Here is a 24,354-nt window from a genome sequence, read left to right as displayed (position 1 = left end):
GAGAAAATGTAGACAAACAGTTTAGACCCTTTTTTATATGTACCTTTAATTGGATATAGGCTACAGGAGTATGCTGGAATTTAGGCCTATGACATCGACCAACAGAGAAAGACTATTGCCTTTGTGCTATCTAAGGTCGATATGTGTGTCCAAAAAGTAGGTTGTGCACACTGTGTAGGCAGGTTTATGCTGATTGTTACGCCAAGGGATGGCCTAAAAAAGTAAGGTATCTTTAAGCCTGGATGTTTTGTACGAACAGCCTTCATCTGTGTAAGCAAAGTGGCCTGAAGCATATATTATGTGTCTCATTTAATATTTGCTTTATCCTGCTCTCTGTACATCAGAGTTTCTAAAAACATGTATGCATATTCACATGATCCACAATATACATTCAGCATTTCTACATGATACTGTGTAAATGTACAAAATATAATGTTCTTTTTGTGTGGAGGACACAGCATTGGCTTTGTTACTGCAGTACAAATGTTTCAGCAGTGCTCTCCATAAGCAAAGTCAATAGTGCTTGTGATTGTCTTAAAATGTTCCATATTTTGGGCTTGTGCAAATCAGAACTGAGTCTGGTGGAGCTTGGCAACTAATCGGAGAGCTTCTCTTTGGTAAGTGTATACTGGTGTCTTGCTACTGACTTCCCTCCACTGAATCCGTTCGGATAACATTTGACTGGTGGCTACCTGGTGGATTGAAGGACAGGAAAAGGAGTCAGTTATGTCTGTCACAAAATGTTTCAGACATTGTGTGTTTTTGTGTGTGTGAAACTGAGTGAGAAAGAGAAAAATGGCAATGTTTGTCTACCATTCCAGATCATTACAAGTCATCTGCAGTAAGTGTATAACTGGTTAAAAAAAAAAAAAATAATGTACCATGCGGTTCAGTTCATTCATGAGGGACCCAGTACTGTCCAAGTGAATGTTGAGAACAGTGGTTTCAATCCAAGCATTGTCTGTGTTCCTAGGGTCATCAGCATATCCTTCATATACCTGGACAACACAAGAAGGAAAAGGTCCAATTTGGTCATATGGACAAATTAAGCTCCCAGACCCTAACCCAGTCCATTACTTCTTGACACATGTCTCACATTGCACCTTTGGCCTGACCAGGCCAGCCTTTATCGCTTGCTAAACTAATTATAATTTTTATCTGTTTTTAGTTAGTGGAGGGGGCAAAAACACAGCAAGAACAATCACACAGTCACACATTTGAAATCCATTTTTGCCCACACAATAATTGGCAAAAACATTCACATGGCCGTTATCATACAATAACTTTGCTAATATAGTAATTGGTTACTTTACTGTGTTATGCCGGCTGCCATCTCCTAGCTTGGCTTTGATTCTCTGATAGAGCTTATCCCCGAGGAGGTTTTTCAGCCTGCTTGGGAGGGGCTCCCCTGGTTTTAAAGCACCCTGTAAGAAGATATACACAGTATGAAGCATTGACTCCCCCAGTAGAACTTTCCAAACAGAAAGATACAGTATATTTACTTAAACTATTCAACACAGAATACTTTATTCCCCAGGGTGTAGCACAGTGATAATTAATGAGTTTGAATTGTCTAGTAAAGAGTTCAAAATGATCTTACCCCTGGCATAGACCAGCATCCTTCAACCTCATTCCAGACAGCTAGGAACTGAAGAACTGAATGGTCTTTGTCTTGCCAGCTACAGAAATACACAGTGTGTAAATAAATTACTCAAAGTACTTCCTCAAGTCCTATATAACCCGAACACCTCAATCTAATAAAAAATAATCTAGTATCTCAGTTATGATCTCAGTTATGGGATTAGCGTGTTATTCATTTGTTGAACTCACTGAGTTAGAACCGGGTCAAGGATGGGATTTGGGCCCAGACTCTGCAGGACTCCTCTCCCTCTTATCCCTGTGCGCCCACCTGGGTTCCTGTCAAATAAATTGGTGATGTGTGAACACGCTGGGGAACGGGACATGAAAGGAACAGAAAAAAGTGACATCTACTCACTTGTAATTGTCTAAGGTCAACTGTTCTGCTCTGTGAAAGAGAAAAGGCATACCAAAAAAGGGATGTCAAGCAAATATTTGTTATTTGTTAGCTTTGAAATATGGGTGAATTAAGACTCATTTTGAACCTACTCATTGATTGGCTCTGCACTGTAGACTTCAGCTATGTATGGGGTGAAGTCAACCTGGAAAGAGAGATACAGGATAATCACAAGCATCAGCATGAAGATGCCATTCATAAAATGGCATTTTCACATTCAGGAAAAGGTCAGATGTTGTCATGTTCCACAGAACCTCAATTTAAATGTTAATATCTAACCAGATGAGTTTTTCAAAAGGTTACAATGTAAATTATAGTCCTATTCCAGTCATATAACTGTTATCATTTATTCTAAACCTGATAGTTCCGGTCCTTGATTGTGATTGGCTGAATCACATTCGATGCCGTTGTAAAATCCAGCACAAACATACACCTTGCCCGCATCCATTCTACATTACTGCGCTACCTTAACTTGATACAAAAGTTAAAGTAGCTGTGTCTTAACGTTGCTTGGCAATCATTCAGATAGAGGAAATATATTTCTTGGCGGAAGAATGATTATCTATTAATAAATCGTTATATTTCTCGTTGCTTTGCCTTTACTTTATGAAACTTTGCCAGGTATTTATAGCAAGTTTTAGAAAAGCAATAAGCCACTCGAGTCCGTAGATTACACTGATTCTACAACAGCTAAGGGGGGTTTTATATAGGCACTCCACTAGCGAGTTGTGCCTAACAACGCCCCTTAGCTGTTGTAGAATCAGTGTAACCTACGGCCTCTCGGGGCTTATTGCTTAAATATAAATGCCTAGCTCAGGTGTCATAACCTTTATAGTGTTATGGAATGTTAATCAGGCACCTCCCAAGGCACTTTTTCCTCAGGTACAGGGAAGCGCTTCTTGTTGGTACCAGTGTAGAGGAAACTGCGGGCGTGGAAGTGGTACTGTCTCTTCTCTGTCTCTCCGTCAATCTCATGCTCATCCCCTTCACTCTCTGTGCTCCTAGCTGTGGATGTGACAGAGAGGATGCTGATGAGGAGAGGAACTTTACTTACTGACCCCAGTTAATCATGTAGTTGATTTGGGAAGAAGGCAGTCTAAAGCCACTTCACTTACACATGGAAGGCGGCTCTTCTTTAGATTGGTAACCTTGGGCTTTTAGGGTGTCCATGATCCATTGTAGTGCTTTAGCAGACTGGGAGACCTGCAATACAAGGAACATTGGAAAGTTGGAACACAATTCATGCCTGTGGGAACATGCATTATTCACATGGGCGTAGATTTAGGGTGGGACGCTCATGACTAGTCCTAACCAATATTTTAAGATGACAAAATTTTCCCCACCAATATTTTAGCGAACTCATTTGTGCTGCTGATCATTCCGACAGCCAGCACGACAGTACAAGAAACGTCGTCGTTTGATTGGCTGAAAAACCGAGGGGGAGGGGGAAGGGTTATCTGACACGCATGCTGCACACACATTGCTTTATTCTTGCACTGATAGTCAAGCGAGCGGGTGTGTCAACCATAGACATAATATACATAGACGCCGCATCGACCGCTACTCCTTACTAGCGCTGACGAGATGTGGAGCCGCCATCTTGGACCGGTCATCCACTCCACTCAGTGTAATCTGTTTGGCCGGTGAGATGAGCTGTCAGCGCACTTAATTAATCATATCTCACTGAATACCGAACAGGTTCTCACGTGGTTTTTTTTGCTGCAAAGGTCATACATGTAGCTATGATACAGGACACATGATTTAGCGTATTTTAATATTCATAGTGGGTTTAACAGTAATAGAATATTCTGATATATGATATAAAGTGACCTGACGTCCGATATCAAAACTGGGAACATAATCCATGTTTGACAGCATAGACAAAACTAGTTTGATACAAGTTTAATGAGTTAAATATAGTTCACAGTTGACAGAAAAGTTCCATCAACAGCATTATTCACAGTCCACAGACAGGTTCCATAAACATTTAAGTGAGATCAGTGACATTCAGACATCTGCGGGGTATTCCAAGTAGGCCTATGTGGTTTAGCGGCCGCATTTCTTGTTTCCAGCAGCCAATGCGGCGTCTATGTATATTATGTCTATGGTGTCAACGACAACGGTAAGTTACCAGGGCTGTCTGTCAATACATAGGCCTACCCAGAAAATGACGGGCTCTGGCCTACCCCATAAAAGGCCAGAGTGAAACATTTTGATATTCCCTTTTCCCTTCAGCATACATACAAACCCCTTTTTGTGGTGTGTAGATCAGCTATGCCACCCAAGAAGAAGAAAGGGGACATACGAAGCTTTTTCATAAAGCAGAGTGTAAGTAAGCAAAATAACTAGCCACACAAGCTAGCAGTGGTAGTGACCAGGCTTTCAAATTATGCAGATTCTATTATGTGGAAAAATAGTATTAACTGGTGATAGCATATGTTACCCAAGATATTGTTAAAGATAAACCTAGCTTCTGTAATCTTTCAACCAAGAAGTCGCGCTATCACAATTACCAAGTCACTGAATGTTAATTAGCCTACCTTAAGTTAGAATCTTGGAAGTCACAATAAATATTGGATCTGGACATTTTTCGTTTCTATTCTGTTTATGTTATGTATTTCTGAGTGTAGCCTACACAATGCAGAGAAATAAAAGGGAGACCCAAATTCGTTTGAAGGACTGTCATTGCATTGTTATGACACATGCTGTAAAAACGTGTTGGCAATGTGAATAAGTTAACACTGTTGGTTATTCAAATATAATGAATCATTATTTGATGAATAATATCCAAATAACACTATCATATACAATATGGTAGGAGGGTTAAACTCGCTAGCCAAAGGATAGGCTACAAAATGAATGAACCACTTTGTATGCAGGAAAGACAGCATCAAACCACTACAGATGGATGGCAGGTTGAGGAAACAGCATAAGGGCTTCAGGTGAGGTTCTAATTATTAGCCTATGTCAAATTGTCAATTCAGTTGGAGTCAGCAGCATGGAGTAGATTCACTTCTGTATTGTGATATTCTGTATTGCCAACAGTCTAAAATAACAAAGGAAATCGCCATGAAGGCAATGGTATCTTACAGCAAAAGAATTCCAATTACAGTTAAGCAAATACAAATATAATTTAGAGTCGCATAATTGCATAGACATATTCAATCCTAAACTATGGTGCATTTCCGTACTCAGTAACATAAATAAAATATTTATGTCCCCACCAAAGCTGAGACCAAACCTACGCCCTTGATTATTCACCCTTTTGTTCGGTTATTTATTTATTCTAAGGAAATAGAACAGAAACGACAGCTCTGAACCTGTTCCTCCAGCTGAACCAGCCGCTTTGCCGTGGTGCCCCGGTCATGCTCTCTCTCCAGCACCTCTGACATTGAGCCAACCCTGTGGAGCAAACCACAACAATTCAGAGGGCTGCTGGGCGTTTACTAAAAGACTGAGTCATTTATCCTTGTGTCCTTGCACAAAGTGAGTACACATTAAACTTCTGTCGTTAAGGTGCAATAGGAGATTAAACGAGGGATGCTCTGTAGGATCTGCAATAGCAGTTTTTTATACCAAGAAAGTCCTTCTGTAATGTCTATCAGATTTGTCACATGTTGTTAGACAGACAGACACATACACAGGCTTACAAACACACCCATACACACTTTCCCATTCTCCCTTCCCTGACAGGGTGATCACACACATATGTACACATACACACACACATGCATAAAACACACACCTGTCTGGTGTTTGATGTTTTGACCAAGTGGCATGAATAATTTATTAAATACGACTAATAAAAAAAATAGCACTATCTCTCTGTTGTCCATGTGGATTACCGGTGTCCAGAAAACATTTCTCATCTTGGTTCTGTGAGAGCCTTACCGGTCAGCCGTGTCCTGGATGCGACGCTCCATGCTCTCACTCTTCTCCTGACGCTGGGTGGACACGTAATTCTCTCTCATGAAAGTCTCCCATGACATCAACTCCTCCTCCTCAGTTTTAGACAACCGCTGCCCTGTACAGAAGCAGACCCAAGTCAGCCTTTCTGTATTGAACGTGTTCATGCTCAGTTGGTAATGGCTTTGGTATAGTCCTTGATTTTAGGTATGCATGGATGCTAAAGTAGAAAATTACTTCCAAAATGGTTTGGGTCATAAAAAAGAGGGCTTTAAAGAGTTAAGAGTAATAAGATAAATTAGCCTGGTTTGCTGCCAAAATAACATTGTTTTTTTAGCTGAAGTACATCACTCTACTAGCTGTGCATAAAAGCATCTGATTGGTTGATAAAGTTATCAGGTGACCATTGCACTCACTGAACTGCTTGTGCTTCTGGGGGCGTTGGCGCATAATGAAGCGCCTGAGCAGAAGGTAGATGTGGCTGAGGAGGATGAAGGGAGGGGGCGCAGCCGGGCGACTGTGGTATTCCTTAATCAGCTCGTATCTCTGGAACTTCCAGATTGTGTCAGTGTTGTCCTGCACCTCCTGAAATGTGTAGCTGTTGAAGCAGAAACAGTAAAAAAAAAACTGTGATTTTGTGTGAGGCAGCGATGTACGAAATATACTTACAGAAATATACAGTATATATCATTACATCAATACAATGGTTTAATTAAATCTCCCAAGGAAATGATATCACAGGCTGTGCAGAGCCTACCAACAGAGAAAGTGTGTAGTGCATGCAGTGTGGTTCAGGTCAAGAAGTGGGAAGCAGATGCTTCTTATGAGAAGAGTGAACTCACTTGAAGATGGCAATGAGGAGGTTGAGGAGCAGGATGTTGGCAAATAGAAGGTAAACACACAGCATGATGATAGTCAGCCACTCAGGAAAGGCTGGCATTTGGTTGGCATTGAGCATAGGGCATTTTGGTCGCATAGGGTCAGTGCCATTCACAGTGCAGGTGGATATGTCAAACTCAGCATCTAGATGGTTTGGGCACAATTGTACATGTAGTAATTTCACTGGATGAATATCCGTATAGAAATATACAGCCTAGCTATGTATATACTTTATCTATTTCTTTGCATACGCTGTTTGCAACCCTCTCCTTTACTGTGTGTTTAAATAACATCTGAATATGACTCACTGTCGATGTTGGTTGGGACATTGCCGAATATGATGAGGTAGGGCTCATACACAGCTCCTCTGATGATCCAGTCCAGTCTCTCCTCGTTGTGGATCAGAATGCCCTGTTTAGCCACCCCGTAGGCCACCACCCAGATACTGAGCAGGAACATGAAGAAGAACAGGTCCATCATCTGGAGAGAGGGACAAACCAGTGCACATAAGCCATCTGCTGTCGCTCATAGAGACAGAAACAGATTGAGATGGGATGCCTTGTCGATTGTATATTTTAAGCTAGGTATGCAACCCACCATCCTTTTGACAATGATGATTTTTGGGCCCAGGGTTCGGCTGATGGTGAAGATGGCCATCAGTCGCAGACAGAAGATGATGAAGTCGATACAGAGGATGACCTTTCCCGCATAAAACGTACTGCTGGTCCACCTGCAGGGGAGAGCAAAGAATTATGGGTAGTGACAGAGATGATACCTAGTGACTTTTAAAGGTATTATTACTGAATAATCGAACCTGCAGGCAAGACCAATGATGAAGAGCAGGATGGAAGCCACGTCTAAAATGTTCCACAAGTCATTAATATACATCCTGGCTTTCCTTCGGAACCCAAATCCATCCGGATCATCAAAAAGCTAAAGCGCATATAGGAAGATTGAGAAGAGTAGAGAAAATGAATCAATAACGGGACTTATACACAGGTACACAGTACACAGGGAAATTAATCATTCACAATATTGGCTGTTTATATGTTTGAGTGCATGCTGTCATTGTATTTACTCATAAAGAGGAGCAAGAAACAACCAGAGAGAAAGAAACAACTTGGTTACGTCTTACCTGTCTGACCTCTTCAAACACTAAAGAGGTCAACCAGATGTAGAGCAGATACTCCCTCCATGACGGCGTGGACTGGAAGTCGATCATCAGCACGATGGAGAAGAGAAACAGGAACCCAAAGTAGGAGGCGATGTTCCAGAAGAACTTCACCTGTGGGGCTGCGTAGAAGCTCCCCAGTCTGGCTCGGCAGCTCAGCGGCTTCAGCTCGTCACTGTCCTGAGGATCGCTGGAGGAGCAGATCTCTCTCAGTAAAGTTGTTACAGACAAACGGTCTCCAGTAGCAAACAGCACAAAGCATCAGCCCCACCACATGAGAGCGTAGATTAGTTCCCACGTGAGTGCATTTGATTGGACACTGAATATGTGGCTCTGTGGCTCATCTTGTTCTCACCTGAATATAGTCTTCATCCTGGCATCGCCCGAGCTTCCCGTCACAGACTCCATGGCCACCATCTCCTCTTTCCTCAGGGCCTCCCTCTCAATGTCCTCGTCACGTCTGGAAACAGAGAGGCCTCATCAGTTCATAACCAGGGTTTCAGGTTGTATTTTCAGTTTTGATCTAATTTATCCAGTCATAATATAAATAGTTGCTGCAATCTCATCTGGACATAGTTATTATGTGTTTAACAAACAACACATCACAACACAAGTTGTGTTATTTTTAACACATTAGTTGTAAGAGTGTACACAGTATAACAAAAGCTATGTGTTAGAAACCACGCAAATTGTGTTGTCCCTCTCTGGACATAGATATGTGTTAAAAACAACACAAGTTGTGTTATTTTCAGCACATTTGTTTTAAGAGTGTGGGTTTGCCATACTAGGTTGTAATAAGAAAAAGGTTGATCACAATAAGGAGAAAAGTACACATATGTGAATACAGACTGTCTTTAATTAACCACTGTAGCTTGGCAAGATGTGTGATGCGGTTTTATCCAGATGTATAGAAAAGCTTTCCTTTAAGTGTACCTATAGGTTATGAAGCCTGTGTAGACGAGTGGGGAGAACAGCATGCAGAGGAGTATCTTCCACGGAGGGGTGTCTACAGCCAGCTCTCCATACCAGATCTGGGTGAGGAGAGCCTGAGGCAGAAATACAACCTTATGTCAGATCAGCAGGCCACAGAAAACCAAGGAATTACAAGCCATACTTTCTTAAAGTAAAGGTCTCATGATATCCTTCAATGAAAAAAACAGTAAAACTCTGTTAAGAGCCATGGTTTAAATATTTCATTCACCCCTAACAGAGAGACAGAGGGAGAGAGACAGACAGACAGACCTGAACCCCTGAGTGTGCCACAAAGCTCTTGTCGTTCGCCTCCAGTGCCAAGCGCAGACATGTGGTTTTGCCCCAAGATGGTGAGATTCGGATCAGAAGTCTCTGGGCTCGCTGGTCATCCCAGCTATGGCACTCACTAAACACACCTGGGATATCAGTGTGTATGTGTGTGTGTGTGTGTGTGTGTGTGTGTGTGTGTGTGTGTGTGTTTGTGACAGAGAGAGACAAGATGACAAGAAATAGAGAGAATGAGAGAAGAGAATGGAATAACCATCTATCTAACAGAAATAGGAGAATTACTGCTATTCTATATTTAGCAGACATTATCTACATTCACTGATTAGAAAAGCATCCTCTGTAGAAAGAAGAAATAATGTTTAAAATGAGCTGAGTCATGTTGCTCATTCAAATTAGCGAGACATCTTTTTTTGTTTCAGAATTTGGCTCCTTTAAAGTGACAGTTGGCAAGATTTATTTTTAATCATATTTACTGAAACCAACACTATGCTCCGACAGAACAACATAAATCAGCCGGTTTTAGAAAAAAACCCGCACTTCTACCTCCACCTAGAGCCTATTATTTGTTTTGCAAAAATCCACAGCTCCCGGTTCTTCTGGTCCAATCAGAGCAGGGCTGTGTGAGATCTGACTGTCAATCACAGTCTGGTGCAGCCTGGTGCGCACTGACGAGCACAAACTCGATGAGAGGGTGTTCGGTAGTACTGGGGGAGGGGCATGAGAGTTGTAAACATTCAAAACATTTGGCTAAGTCCCCTCAATCTGTCAGACTTGACAACTGCAGCTTTGAGAAATATCAATGAACTGCATTGAAGAGGCCCCTTGAACCACATTGAACCATATTGTTTACATTAGTCATACATTTCATATCTAAAAAGAAACATGCAGCTCAGAGCGACTTCTGCATCAAGAGCTCCCGAAAGAGCAATGCGCGTGTAGGACTAGCACAGTGCTAAAGTGGGTAAAGTGGGCATGAAGCATGGGTTCACCAGCATGAAAGTCAGAAGACTGAAAACATTGCTTAGGGCTTTACCAATGGCCTGTTTCTCATAGTGGTTGGCAAGTTCTCTCATGTCGTTGGCATCTTCTTCGTCATCATTCTCAGACTCCTGTGCCAGCTTTTTCAGAATTTTGCTGGCTGCCAAAGCAGCAGCCGTGCTGTCTCTACACTGTCAAAACAGCACAACATTTCCATTAATAACGTGACAAACATGAACATTGGTTTTGAAACACTTGCTCAAGTGATTTATGGAAATGAAACATGCAGGTGATAAAGATAGCACGGATAGTTTATAGTTGAGTCAGTATGCTGCATAAACTGCATTTCCTGTGTTGATGCTATGAAGCATGTCTGCCATGTGCATTTCCAGTTTAATTATTAAAATACCTGCCTATGAGGGTTATGAAAATATATGAGCCAATTAAAAAAAATGCTGATATCTATGTATGCTGGATGAATCTGAAACAAATTCCCCTTTCAGTATGTCCATTTCAGTCCACCAAACGCATATATGTGACTCACTTTATCACAAGTCAATTTCCCAGTGTTCATGTGAATTGTTTCAATGGTTTAAATTGTTATGATAGTGGAAGACAGGGGGAGTACTGCAGTTGTAGGTGTTGCATTCAACCCATTCTCTTATAGAACACAGTGGTGTTTTCTGTTGTCCTGTACCTGTTCCCAGGCAATCTGGGCCAGCTCTCTGTTATTCTGCAGAACGGCCCACAGGAAGAAGTCTCTCCCAGGGTCTCTCTGAGGGATGAGACAGTTAACAGTTTTTTTGACAGTTTCTGGTGCACATCAGTTTCTTTTACCAGATATTTGCTCACCAGAAACTTTTTTTTATGCAAATGTCCCTTTAGGGGCTCCATAACAAACTTCTATTCATACACTCTTCATCCATTATCTAGATCAATGACACTTATTTTTTAATTTATGTCATAATTTATGCATACACTTCAGACTTACAATCACAGTGTTGTCAAGGTTCTCGTCGGCCATCTTGATGAGCTCATGCGAGGGCGGCAACGAGTAAATGGGCTGGGTAAAGCTGCCCAATAGCTGGCGCACCACTTCGGCCACAGTGGCTAACGACACCTGTCTCCGCTGGCACGGGCTGGCCAGCGAGCGCCGGCCCTTGTCACCCTGCAGCCGCTTGACCAGCTTGCGCAGGAAGAGGCAGCTGGGCATGGTGGTGTAGAGCTCGCACAGTGTCTCCTCTTCAGACAGGAACTGGGGGATGCTGACGCCGTTCTCCAGCAGCAGCCGCACAAACTCCGACTTGTGGCCCACCAGGGCCGAGAACATGGCCTTGTGCAGGTCGCCCGACTGCAGAGAGAAAGAGAGGAACAAACAATCCATGGGGCCATGCTGACTCTATATTGTCAGGACAGCTGCTTCACAAGTTCATATTGTCATGAGATCACTAAAGTATTTGGAGGGGAGAGGAACAAAAAATGCATGGAGCCCTCGAGGCTCCTTTAAAAAAAAAAAAGAAAGTGTATTCTGATCAAAATAATGTTATGCTGTTTCAGGATGTTGAAGAATATTATGTGAGAGGGAGCGGACATGTAGAATAAATTGCACCTTTCCACTGCTGTGACCTCGGATAGAGCTTTTTTTTATTACAGTAATTGATTTAAATATAAACATGGGTTGAACATGACAAACATAATGCAAATGTTTAAGGCTAAAAGACTGAAAGGCATCTTAAAAATAGTAAAGGTGAAATGTAAATAGTGTTTAACAGGCACTCCTCTACAACTGCTTCAAGCATTGCAAAAATGGCCTTATTAGCATGCATCCAACTGTGGTGAATGCCAACCTGCCACTGGCTCTCCTCTGTGAAGATTTCGCTCTCAGCAATGTCCACACGGTTCCAGGCCACGGCCAGCTCCAGCTGCCTCTCCCAGCCCCTCTGCCCTGCGTTCTCCTCACTCCTGGACGCTAATGGGGCACTCACGTTATATACACATTGTACATAAAAGGACAAACACCTCTACATTAGCGTTACAGTGGGCCTGCAATTAATCACCTCTCTATTTAACTCATTTGAGCAATTTAAACAAACAACCTAATGAAACAACAATTAACTGGCTACTAATCTATGTCGGCAATATCAATGTTTGTTTGAACGATTTAAACAATGACCTCTCCAGTCATGAATGTTTGTGCGTGAGAAACACAAAAATGCAGTCAAAAATGATGATGACTCTGCAAGACGTTTGCGAAGTTGAAAGATCAATAACAAATCTAATCATGTAGAAAGTGATGACGGAGAGTGGGTTGGCTCGACTGAGGGATGTTCACAGTAATGGGTATCTGTTGTGATGCTTTTCAGTTCCGCCTCAACTAAGTCTGGATCACTAACCATCATGTAATTCAGTTTGAGGATAGAAGCCACAATGGATGATACATTAGGCAAGTCACAGTAGCTTTACACTAAAACTCTTTCTAATACTTTCTAATACTTAGTCTCTAAGTGCATCATCTATTACTGCTAAAGTGACTTAATAGTATTTCAGTTTATATTAAAGTATAGGATTCCAAATTGAAATGCACTGAGTTGTTGACTTGTGGGATAAAAATACACATCTGAGTCAGGCGTGAGGTCTTAGGCTGGCACAGAGTGAGATGGGGATGGGCACCTTTCAGGAAGGCCTGGAGGATGGCCACATCTACATCGCTGTTCTTGTCCTCGTCCATACGGAACACAGTCAGGAGATGTGGCATCCTGATGATGTCCTGGATCTGTGAAACAGTTTCAGAGTTAGGTGTGTGTACTTACATATGCATACTGTATTAGATTAGATTAGATTAGATTCAACTTTATTGTCATTTAGCAGAGTACAGGTACAGAGCCAATGAAATGCAGTTGACATCCAACCAGAAGTGCAAAGAAGCACCAAGTGCAGGTAGAGTATGGCTGTGTAGACAATAGAGATTAATAATGTACAGTGTATAGTTGGATAAATACAGGTTTCCAGATGACAGATGACTCTATAAATAGAGTATATATGTTGAGTATAAATAGACATTCTATATATATATATATATATATATATATATATATACATACAAATATATATATATATATATATATATATATATATATATATATATATATATATATATATATATATATATATATATATATATATATACATACATGTAATATATGTACAGTATATTGCTCAGTTTATGGACAGGCTATGGAATAAATATGTGTATGTATATATATATAATAAATATAATGTAAATGCTAGACAGAAGGTAAAGTGTTGTTCAACAGTGCTACAGCCTCTGGAAAGAAGCTGTACCTGAGCCTGCTGGTGCGGGAGCGCAGGCTCCTCTATCGACTAGACTGAAAAGACCATGGTTTGGGTGGGTGGCATCCTTGACAATGGATTTGGCTTTGTTTTTACAGCGTTTATGATATGTGTCGTGGATGGAGGGGAGTTGGGAGCCAATAGTCCTTTGAGCAGATTTCACTACTCTTTGTAGTGCAATCAGCAGCGTTGCAGTTGCCGTACCATACAGAGATGCAGTTAGTGAGTATGCTCTCAATGGTACAATGGTAGAAGTCTGTTAGGATCCTAGGACATAGGTGTGCTTTCTTCAGGGTTCGTAGAAAGAGAAGGCGCTGATGTGCCTTCTTCACCAGACTGGAGGAGTTGAGAGACCAAGAAAGATTTTCAGTGATGTGGACCCCAAGGAACTTAAAGCTAGACACACGTTCCACCTCAGCACCGCTGATGTGGAGGGGGATGTGTGCCCTGCTCTTGGCTCTCCTAAAAATTCCACAATGATCACCTTGGTCTTCTGGGTATTGAGTGCCAGGTTTTTGTCTTTGCACCACAAAGCTAGGTGCTGAACCTCATCTCTATATGCTGTTTCATCCTCTTCTCTGATCAGGCCCATTCCTTCCTGCAAGGACTTTTACAGGCTTTTCCCAAATCACGGAAGAAACGTCGACGCAGCGGTATAGTAGCAGATAATCAGGCAAGTCTTATTTAAATAAACTCCTGGTGCACTTACAAACTTTCTAATGCCTCGTTATTTGACTAAAGGTCATAGTTGCACTACTGCAGAAGTTTTGTACCATTCAGGGCATTATTAGTGGGGTAATTTACGAGATAAAAGTTGGTTCCATCACGACTGCAGAACGTCATTAGTTTCTGACAGCGCTACTCGACCAGGGTTCGATCAAGGGAAAAAAGGTACTGGGAGGGTGTTTGGCTCGGGGTCATGGTGCAAAGGACCCTAGGGTGAAATTACTCCGAACCATCGCTTTAAATTGGTGCATTAAACTTACTACCAAATTGTTTCAGAAGTGCAGCAATCAAATCTTTCTTGTTAACGAAGGTTTTAAATGCAGTTGCAAACAAAATACACATCCATTAACCCTGTCGCCATCAGCATAGCCATTGCTTGTGTTGGATGCACTGCTCTATCTATCATATAAAACCCGCCCCATGCTGGATAAGCCATTGTGATTGGTGCCTGGGTTTTTGGAACATTTAAAGTGGGTGTCAATGGCCTCCTTGCCAGGCTGACCTGCAGAGCAAATTCAAATTTCAACAGGTTCATCTGCATTCTCCCAGGCTATATCCACCAATAACAAACATGCACAAACTTGTATCATCATGCAGCAATAACTAAATGACCACCAACAACACAGAGATAACCACCCCTATAACTCTAGACTCTTCTATATTACCTTTTTGGCCCACTCGATGACCTTGATCTCAGAAAAGCTTTCGTACTCCTGTCCAAAGAACCTCTTCATGTGCCTCTGGATCAGAGCCAGGGTGACCTGTGATACGGGCTTCCCGGCCACGTTAGCGATCACGTCTGCCATCCGGCCAGATCCCTCCAGAACCACACACGGGGTGCCGTTCAGCATGGCACTGTAGATGGTCTGTTGGGACACAGAGATGGACACACTCTAAACAGTCAACTCTGACGGTCAATAAAAATGATAATTATTAACATAACTTACTTAAAACTACTTACATTACACATTAAAATGTATTTACTTATAAATAAATTGCTAAAAATAAATTGCTTATAAATAGGAACTCATGGTATTGTAGATGCTGTTAGGACACACAATGGACTCGCAGCAATATGCTAGATTCCCCTACGAGGTAAATTAACTCCATTGGCAAACAGAAGCTCTTACATTCAAAGTGCCCTGCCCTCCGTCCAACACCACACACACTACAGGGATCTTCACATGACTCTCTGGAAGAGGTACGAGATGCAGTCAAACACACACAGGTTACTTCTTTATTTGTGTCCACAATTCAGAATAAATATTACATAAGGACAACAATTTGACGAGGACAATAATTGCTCACACAAGGTTCAGTCATGTGATTCTGTTGACAATAACAAAGCAGCAGCAGAGCATAATGTTATGGATACACACAACAACTCCTCCAAAATATGAGACTTTTACACACACACACACACACACACACACACTATAAGCAAAGATTTGCAACCATTTGCCTGATATCAGTGTTTAGTATGTTGGGGAGAGGTTATAATGTTATTTATTCCACTCCGCTTCGTGTCGGGGCCGTTTTACAACCTCGACCGTGCATTAACTTCTGTGAACAGACCACCGTGTCGTCCATTATCCCTTACGTATTTTGTCAATCACTTTGGAGAATAGTGTTCACCAAATGCATTAAGTTAGGTAACTTTAAAATTAACTTTAACATTAAGTTATTAATACCTCGCAATAAGTAAGTCATAAGCAAATAACTATATACAGTATTTAATAGTATATAGTCATATATGTCTAAATTGTCCATACAGTGAGTGTGTGTGTGAAACAGCTGACCTCGGTTTCCCAGGGGCTTCTCTCCGATGAGCTTCTCCAGGCAACTGCGCAGGCCGATCTCCACGCCGTACTGGCCGTGCGTGCCGTCGTCCACCAGCAGGAAGTGCGAGTGGTTGCTGTCCAGGCAGGAGAGCCGGCCCTGGCTCTGCTCATCCAGTGTGTAGTTGGCAGGGAAACAGCCCTAAAGAAAGACGGGCATAAACAAACAAACAAATAGACAAACAAACAGACAGATAGACAGACAGACAGAGAGATAGACTGTGAGACAGATGGATGTGTGTGGCATGAAGTGGAACAGCATAGTTCAAATGTGATATATAAGGTTTACATTTTGTGTATGTACATACTCTATATGTATAGTATGCCTATGCATCTACAGTACACACACTGGTGCTGGTGCAAAAGCCATATTAGCACTTGTTCGTCCATACCTCAGGGTGTACGAGGGACTGGCGTTTGTGTACGATTCCCCAGGGGGCCACCCCGATGGCCACGATCTCCCCCCGGGCAGAGCTGCTACTGAGGGTGTAGTCACGCACGGCCATCCCCACATGCTTCATCACCCCAGTGTGGGTGCCCCCAGTGATGATCCAGGCACCTGCCCAACCACCAGTAATACTGATAATTATTACAACCATACCAGATACAGGATACAGGAAATATATATCTTTATAGTCCAACAGCAGAGAGTGGGAACATGGATATGTGCTTCTGATGGCAGTTCGGATGGAAATCATAAGTACTTTTAAATGTATAATTTCATTACTTAGATTTAGATTTAAATCGGTGTGCCGATATCAGCCGATATTGGATATTTGCAAATTTATCGGCCGATAATTATTTTTAAATTAAGTAGGCCTAAAAGAAAGCCAAACAATGATTCATCTAAATTTCCAGCCCAACTGTAAAATAATGTTAGCAATGGTTGAGTGACGGATGCTTGATTGTTTGTGTATTTGTGAAATATAAACGCGGTTATACTGAGTAACTTTACTCAGTAAAAACCTAATGTATTCTCTAACTGGGCCACGTTTCCAGCACGGTTCCAGCCGATACTGTGGCTGCTGTAACCTGTTATGATGGGTGCCAAAATGAAAATCAACACACAATGGAACCGTTCTGCAGACGCAATCATAAAGCATAAAGTAAATAATTTTAAAGTTATCGTAGCGTTGGTGTTTATCACAGATAAGAACAAAGACCTGACGCTTAGCTATTATTCATCATAATGATTTTTTGTATAAGAACCTTTCATTAGGATATCAGATAGTTAGGCCTATTTAAACACAATGTCCTACCTTGATCAGAACTTTTCAATATGCTAAATGAGTAAATGTTTACATTGTGTCTATTAAAAATGTTTATCGGCCGATTTATCAGTTTTTGGCTCTACTTGAATTACAAATTGTTTCTGCAAATGCAATTACAAAACTGCAACTTAAAAGGTGTAAATTATAATTTATTATCAAATATAAGTCATTTTAATGATGTCAGTACAGTAATGATATACGGTCATAATAACGAGTCTATTTCATGTGTAAGTAGGTATAACTATGGTCTTCAGGGATGCTGTCAAGGGCTCTTAATGCAGTGATTCTGTTTAAAGGTTAAGAGATTCAAACTTGTGTGTGACCCCTAGAAACTGGCACTGCATATAGCTATAGATATGTTGTCCTGCTGTGTTATTAAATGCTGTATTTGAGCTGCTGTTGATAACGAAGTGTGCTGACCTGTGCTCTGGGCGACTTTGATGAGTCCCCTGCGGAACTTCTGCTTCAGGTGTGTCCTCATGTAGAAGTTCTTGGCCCCACCTGTGACAGAGATGAGCAGGTTCGGGGGGCGGAGCTTCCAGTATTCCGTAATCAGGTGGTACAAAACATCGGAGGGGGTGTCTGAGGAGACACGCACATACTGCATGCACACACATACACACACACACACACACACATGCATACAGTACATGAATAATTGCTCAAATCAACAATACAAGTGCACAAGGTGACATGAATGGAGAGGTTTGTGTTCATTCATACATGCACCCACCAACCAGGGTTTGTGCATGCTACTTTGCACACAGATTTGCAAACATAAAACAAACTAGCACATATATTCAAACTATTATTTAGAATGAGTATGATATAAGGCAAATGAGAAAAGCGCAATCAAGCTATTTGTATTTAAGAATGCAAAAAAGGCGAATACAGCAGGCAGACGCGGCAGGCAGACGTGTTCACCTTTCCCATGTTTTGGCCGAGGCCTCCGAAGTCGATGTCTCCAAAGGCGTCGGTGGGAACCTCGCGCATGTGCTTCTCTCCCTCCCAGGACTGTCCCAGAAACCTCTCTGGCGCGATGGCCTCCTCCACATGGTAGTCTTTGGGGTAGCCACATTTACAAAAGCCCTCTCTGCCAAAGACCACAGTGACACAGTATGGGAAGAGAATGATACTATGTAGGGGTTTCTGACAAAATGAAAATGTGTGCTGCTGTCAAAATTAGACAGGTTTTTGAGTAAATCAATGTCCTAATAGTTGTTCAGATCATAGTACCGATAGTAACATTACTGCCCTGTCTCTTGTTTAAAAGTCTTTGCCTCTCAGCAGGGCTGCAACAGTGCTGACATCCTCTAAACTGTAGTAACTGTAGTCATCAAAGTCTATTTTGGGAATCTTACATAAATTACCCCCATCAGGACACTACAGAATACAATGACAATACAATCCTCACCCTCATATGACCTGATTCACACATTCATGCAAATAGACATGTCATCCCACACTCTTCCATCAGACACACACACACACACACACACACACACACACACACACACAAACACACACCCACAACCACACACATGCACACCAGGGATGGAAATTAAATATTTTTTCTACCTGCCACTGTGGCTGGTGGATTCCCAAATCTACCAGCCACTCAACTTTTTTACCAGCCACTAGAGAAACGGCATGAAAATGTGATATCATGATTATAGGCTACCCAAAATGATCACAGTAATCTGCATTATTGTGATATGACTAAAATGTGCTGAGTTTTGCCCTAAACCTGTCCTCCAAGCACAGTAGCAACAAAACTAAAGGTCAACAGAACCACATTCATATGCTATAGTGTCTTGTCATAAAAGTGGTGTGGCTCCTTTAAGACTCCGTTTGTGTGAGTTCTGGAGCATCCTATAATCCAACTCTTCAGTGTTTCTCAAACTTTTTCAGACCAAGGACCACTTAACCAGTAAAAAAAACATCACGGACCACCTAGCTAATAGACACAATAGGCCTACTCACTGAACCACCTTGCTAATTGTCTTTGCACCTTACTTATTGTGTCAGAGGATTTATATGATTTAAATTGGCATAGCTTACATAGGCAGTGTTGCAGAACTGTTTGGATTTACATACAAGTTGGTTCAATATTGCAAACAACTCATCTATATTATGTTTTACCACGTCTGCCCGCGGACCACTTGGGATAGCTTGCGGACCACACTTTGAGAAACACTGCTCTACTTGATCTAACTATAGTGTACATCATCTGATTTAAATATTTACAGGTATCAAGGCTATATTTAATATTTAGCATTTATTTTCTATTTGGCCCGTAATGAAATCATGCACTGAACAATTTAAGCACAGCTCAGCTTTAAGAAACGTAATATGCATGCTTAGCATTTTGTGAAACTACATTGGAAAAACTCTGGTTGTACAGTTATCTAGGCGATATTGTTAACATTTATTTTGTATTTGGCCATATCATATATGACAAAAGCCCAACGCTGGAGACCGTGTAGACATTTCCTTCAATTTCAAAACCGGATTACTCGGGAACGGCTATAACTTGTATAAGGGAATGCTTTACACCTTTGCGTTCGGTAAGTTCTGCTGTTTATTCTGATACGGTTTGTAATTTCTTTGAATGAAAAGTTTGTGAGATATTCCATCACGACGAATGGGTGTGGAGATGTCCGTCTGTCTGCCTCTAAATAGCAGCGTGTCGCGGGCCGTATTAAAATACCTAGGCCTACGGGCCAATTCAAAATATAACTACGTGAGAATATTAGCCTGTGAAGATATAACGCAGATCCACAGATCTCACTAGATTTATGTCTATGCAGTCATCCTGAAATAATCTAGCAGTGGCACATGAAAGCATAGTGACAGTTTCTTAATGGTAGTGAAGTGAAAGTGAAGCGTTGCACCAGTGCCTATAGGATATGCTGCGGTGGCGGCTCACTACAAGTTGTAGAACTTCAAATCAGCACGATTTACCCGGCTGGTAACGTTAGGCTACATGATCCCTACAGACACTTTCTTATTTTTAACCGTCAATAAGTATGAAAATTAGACCGGATCTGACTATTTGTGGTACGCTAGCTATACCCGCCACAGTGGCTGGTAAGTTGACCAAATTCACCCGCCAGCGCACAAAACTACCCGCATTTGGCGGGGGGCGGGTGGTTAATTTCCATCCCACAAATGCACACACATAAAACTTTATCAGACCCTGTTCCACCAAAACATATACAAGGTTAAACCCTGCACACCAGACAACACCAGAGCAGACAGACAGACGGACCCACAGACCCACCTCTCAGTCTGCACGTAGAAGCAGCACTCCTTCTTCTTGATATTCTCCTTAATCCAGGACTTGAGTGAGCAGCGCTGCAGGGAAGGGGAGAAAGTCAGGTACTTGGGGGTCTTGGCTATGCTGGCAGCCAGCTTCTGGACTAGAGTGGGTTCACTTACACCCTCCATGTTGAATAAGAGAGAAAAAAGAGACAGAGAGCGAGAGAGAGATGGAGAGAGGGAGCACGACAGGGCGGCGCCGCAGTAGGTTGCCGTGAGGTTGCTCAAAGCATCAGTGCCATCCGTTCTGTGTTCTGCTGTGCTGTACTGCAGCGTCAGTGATGTCACATAGAGGAGACGGTAGCACAGGGGCTGCCGCTGAGCTCGGCTGAAATCCAAGCAGCAGTGCGCGAGCACACACTCACTCACACTCTCTCTCTCTCTCTCTCTCTCTCTCTCACACACACACACACACACACACCTGCTAGCAATCTCTCATGGAACAGTCCTGTAATCCCCATTAAGCAGTGTACTGTATTTTATGAATTATATATTGCATATGTTTCTAAATGTGGCTATTGTATATATTCTCTATATTATGTTTTACTCTACTGGGGGGAACACTGTTATGCATACCTGAGGTGAACTTTTGGGTGACTCAAGGTCAAATTTTCTGATCTTTACTCCCAGTAAGAAAAGGGGTCATGAAGAGAACACGGACAAATATAATGGTATTTTCAAAGATCTCAAAGATCAGTTATATTGCATGTTTAGTAAGATGGAAGGCAAGATGAAAGATTGAATTAACCCCGTTGTCTTACCCTGAGGTTGGATAGGAGATTGCTTAGTCCAATTTGGCCCAGTTGGAAGATATCTGGCTCATCTGGGTGGACTTTCTCCGATCTAGACAGCATTTCTGGTAAAAGATTAACATTGATTTGAGATCAATTACCTTTAGTGACCAATGGTTGAAAACTATCCTTAATCATGCTGCAGATCAGATATTAAAGCTGCAGTTGGCAAGATTTTTTTAATCATATTCACTGAAACCGACACTGCTCCGACAGAACAACATAAATCAGCCGGTTTTAGAAAAAAACCCGGACTTCTACCTCCACCTAGAGCCTGTTATTTGTTTTGCAAAAATCCACAGCTCCCGGTTCTTCTGGTCCAATCAGAGCAGGGGTGTGTGAGATCTGATTGTCAATCACAGTCTGGCGCAGTCTGGTGCGCACTGACGAGCACGAACTCGATGAGAGGGTGCTCGGTGGTAGTGGGGGAGGGGCATGAGAGTTGTAAACATTCAACATTTTGGCTGTCCCCTCAATATACGTATCTATGCGTACCATAGCCTATGCATAGATAAGTATAATAGATAAGTATAATACTTATTCCCGCAGGCACCCTTTACCCATGAAATCCCTTATCAAATTTCCATGAACACAAAGCCTTTCACTTTCACAACATTGGCAGTAGACTAAAAGCTTAGTGTAGGCTACACATGGCCTGTGTGGGATCATAAAATATAGGCTGACGAAACATGGTAAAGTATCAGCATTGTTTTACTGAGCTACTTGTCATTAGGTCTTGTGCCTATCCTAAAAAAGGCTGTTCCAGTGGTCACTGCGCATAAAGCAATATATTGCTTGAGGTCTGGGAATTGCACTTGAAGTTACTCAGTTAGGCTGGGAGGGCTTACAGTGCAGCATGTGTGTCAAGCCATGTTGGTCGTGCCTGTTTTGTGGCTGTCATACTTTGAAATGGCTTTGCAAGAAGTACACAAAACATAACCAGTCTTCCATCTTCTTTAAGAACCTCTCCAAATACGTCCCATACTTTACCCTGAGGAGTGTCTGTTATTATTTTGAATACTCGTGTCTCCAGGTTCTCTACGTTACCGTCTCTTCATCGTTCTTTTACACAGGTAGCCTATGTGGCAAGTTTATGCTGCATCATTAAAGTCATTTAGGCAATGATATCATTGATAAGCAATTATGAGTTAAATATTGATTTTAGTCTTTTTGTAAGAATTTTTCAAAAAACATATTTAATTAATCTGAACTGACTCGCCTTCAAATGACCCGAATATCATTTAAAATGTTTTTTTTTATGACTCGTAACTGTGGGTAACCATGGTAATTTTGGGCAGTCCGCGCCACACTGATGAAAACATGTTCCATTAGTCTCTCTTTGTCATTGCTCAGAATGTATTACTTAATTTACACATACACATTAATTTCAAACCAAAGAAAACACATAATTATGGCATGACATAGCTATTTCATAGGCCAATGCCAGGGGTGGACAGTAGCTAAGTACATTTACTTGATTACTGTACGTAAGTATGATTTTTGCTGTATTTTACTTGAGTATTAATATTTCTGAACTTGTGACTTTTACTCTACATTTGAAAGGCAAATACTGTACTTTTGACTCCACGTTTGAAATATGAGCATGAAGTACTCTTTACTTTTAGCCACATTTGATTCTTTGAATGCAATAATGCCATAGTATCTTGAAGTTCATTCTTTTCAATAGTCCAATTTGAACTTGACTGAATTGATCTACTCATAATTCAGTTATATGGTTTTGTATTCGGCAGTTAAAATGTTTTAGATTTGTGAACAGAGAATGAATAATGATAAATTATATTACTGCATCCATCTGAACATTTGCAAAGTTATGAACATAGGTAAAAAGGTTTTTGTTGGATGTAAGGAACCAAAGATCTGTTCAAGTCCTATGACTGACCAAAGGATGTACAGTATACCCTATTAAAGACCAAATAAAAATGACATTCCAATACATTGAAAAGGACAAATACTTGTACTTCTAAATACTTAAGTATTAAAAGCAAGTAGCGGTACTTCTGTACTTCAACTTAAGTAAAAATCTGACTCAACAACTTTAACTTGTATTGGAGTAATATTTGACAAGGTGTATACTTTCACTTAACCCTCTGAGGTCGCGGTCCCCCTGGAAAGGAACTGTGTACTTCGTCCACCTCTGGCCATTACTACAAATGTAATTTTACATCACAAACATATTACTCAATTACCCATAGTTTCGGCTAAGGAAACAGTGCTTCTTCAACCCCTAATGAATGCACAATGACTGTAGAGGTAAACATCTCTCTATGATCAGTTTAATTGCACCATAATCCACACATATATCACTACACAACGTGCCAGGCTTTAAAGCAGAGTAGTAAAAAAAGCCATACCTACCATATGTCCTATTTATCTCCATAATTAGGTCTGTGTAGATGATCTCTTTCAGCCATCGTCCACTAAGTGGCACAGACTTCCTCTAACATATAACACACCAGAGGCTCCTCCTTCTCCTGCTAATTATACACCTAGCACTATCATGCAAAATGCTATGAGGCCCCCACTAAACAGGCTCTGTAAAAATTCTGGAACCCGAATGGTTCAAAGGTCAAATGCAGACTGAGTACAAGAGCACCCATACTGTTATCTGTAGGCGAGGTGAAGGGAGGAGGAGGTGGAAAGCGCTTTAGGTCTCACTTACTTGTCTTGAAGTCAATCTTTTTGATCTTCACCGGCATGTCTCATGTCATTTATTGTCCTTTATCCCAGGCGACGACTTAGACGTAGCTAAAGTTGGTGGCCTCATCACGATCCACCTTTCCTTGGGCAGTTTACAAAAGCCAACAGT

The 24,354-nt window shown here is 41.5% G+C and overlaps 1 protein-coding gene across 1 annotated transcript; it reads right to left on the bottom strand.

Moving 5' to 3' along the window:
• Nucleotides 1-20: 20 nt before the first annotated feature.
• Nucleotides 21-24,354, bottom strand: trpm2 (transient receptor potential cation channel, subfamily M, member 2). Its single transcript, XM_042065324.1, has 34 exons — nt 24,208-24,354; nt 21,498-21,592; nt 20,699-20,772; nt 18,340-18,508; nt 17,836-18,016; nt 16,537-16,703; nt 16,106-16,286; nt 15,437-15,498; nt 14,972-15,172; nt 12,900-13,002; nt 12,077-12,198; nt 11,221-11,580; nt 10,927-11,004; nt 10,285-10,420; nt 9,234-9,379; nt 8,925-9,037; nt 8,347-8,451; nt 7,956-8,181; nt 7,635-7,753; nt 7,418-7,550; nt 7,129-7,300; nt 6,784-6,964; nt 6,358-6,539; nt 5,927-6,059; nt 5,356-5,437; nt 3,151-3,238; nt 2,895-3,040; nt 2,128-2,180; nt 1,997-2,026; nt 1,831-1,917; nt 1,601-1,679; nt 1,314-1,424; nt 882-998; nt 21-692 (listed from the first exon to the last, which is right to left on the bottom strand). Exons 1-34 carry the CDS (start codon nt 24,242-24,244, stop codon nt 567-569), a joined length of 4,395 nt encoding a protein of 1,464 aa, XP_041921258.1. The 5' UTR covers nt 24,245-24,354; the 3' UTR covers nt 21-566.

This window comes from Alosa sapidissima, chromosome 2 (assembly GCF_018492685.1).
Source record: "Alosa sapidissima isolate fAloSap1 chromosome 2, fAloSap1.pri, whole genome shotgun sequence".
NCBI lineage: Eukaryota > Metazoa > Chordata > Actinopteri > Clupeiformes > Clupeidae > Alosa > Alosa sapidissima.
This window is presented reverse-complemented; position numbering and strand designations above follow the sequence as displayed.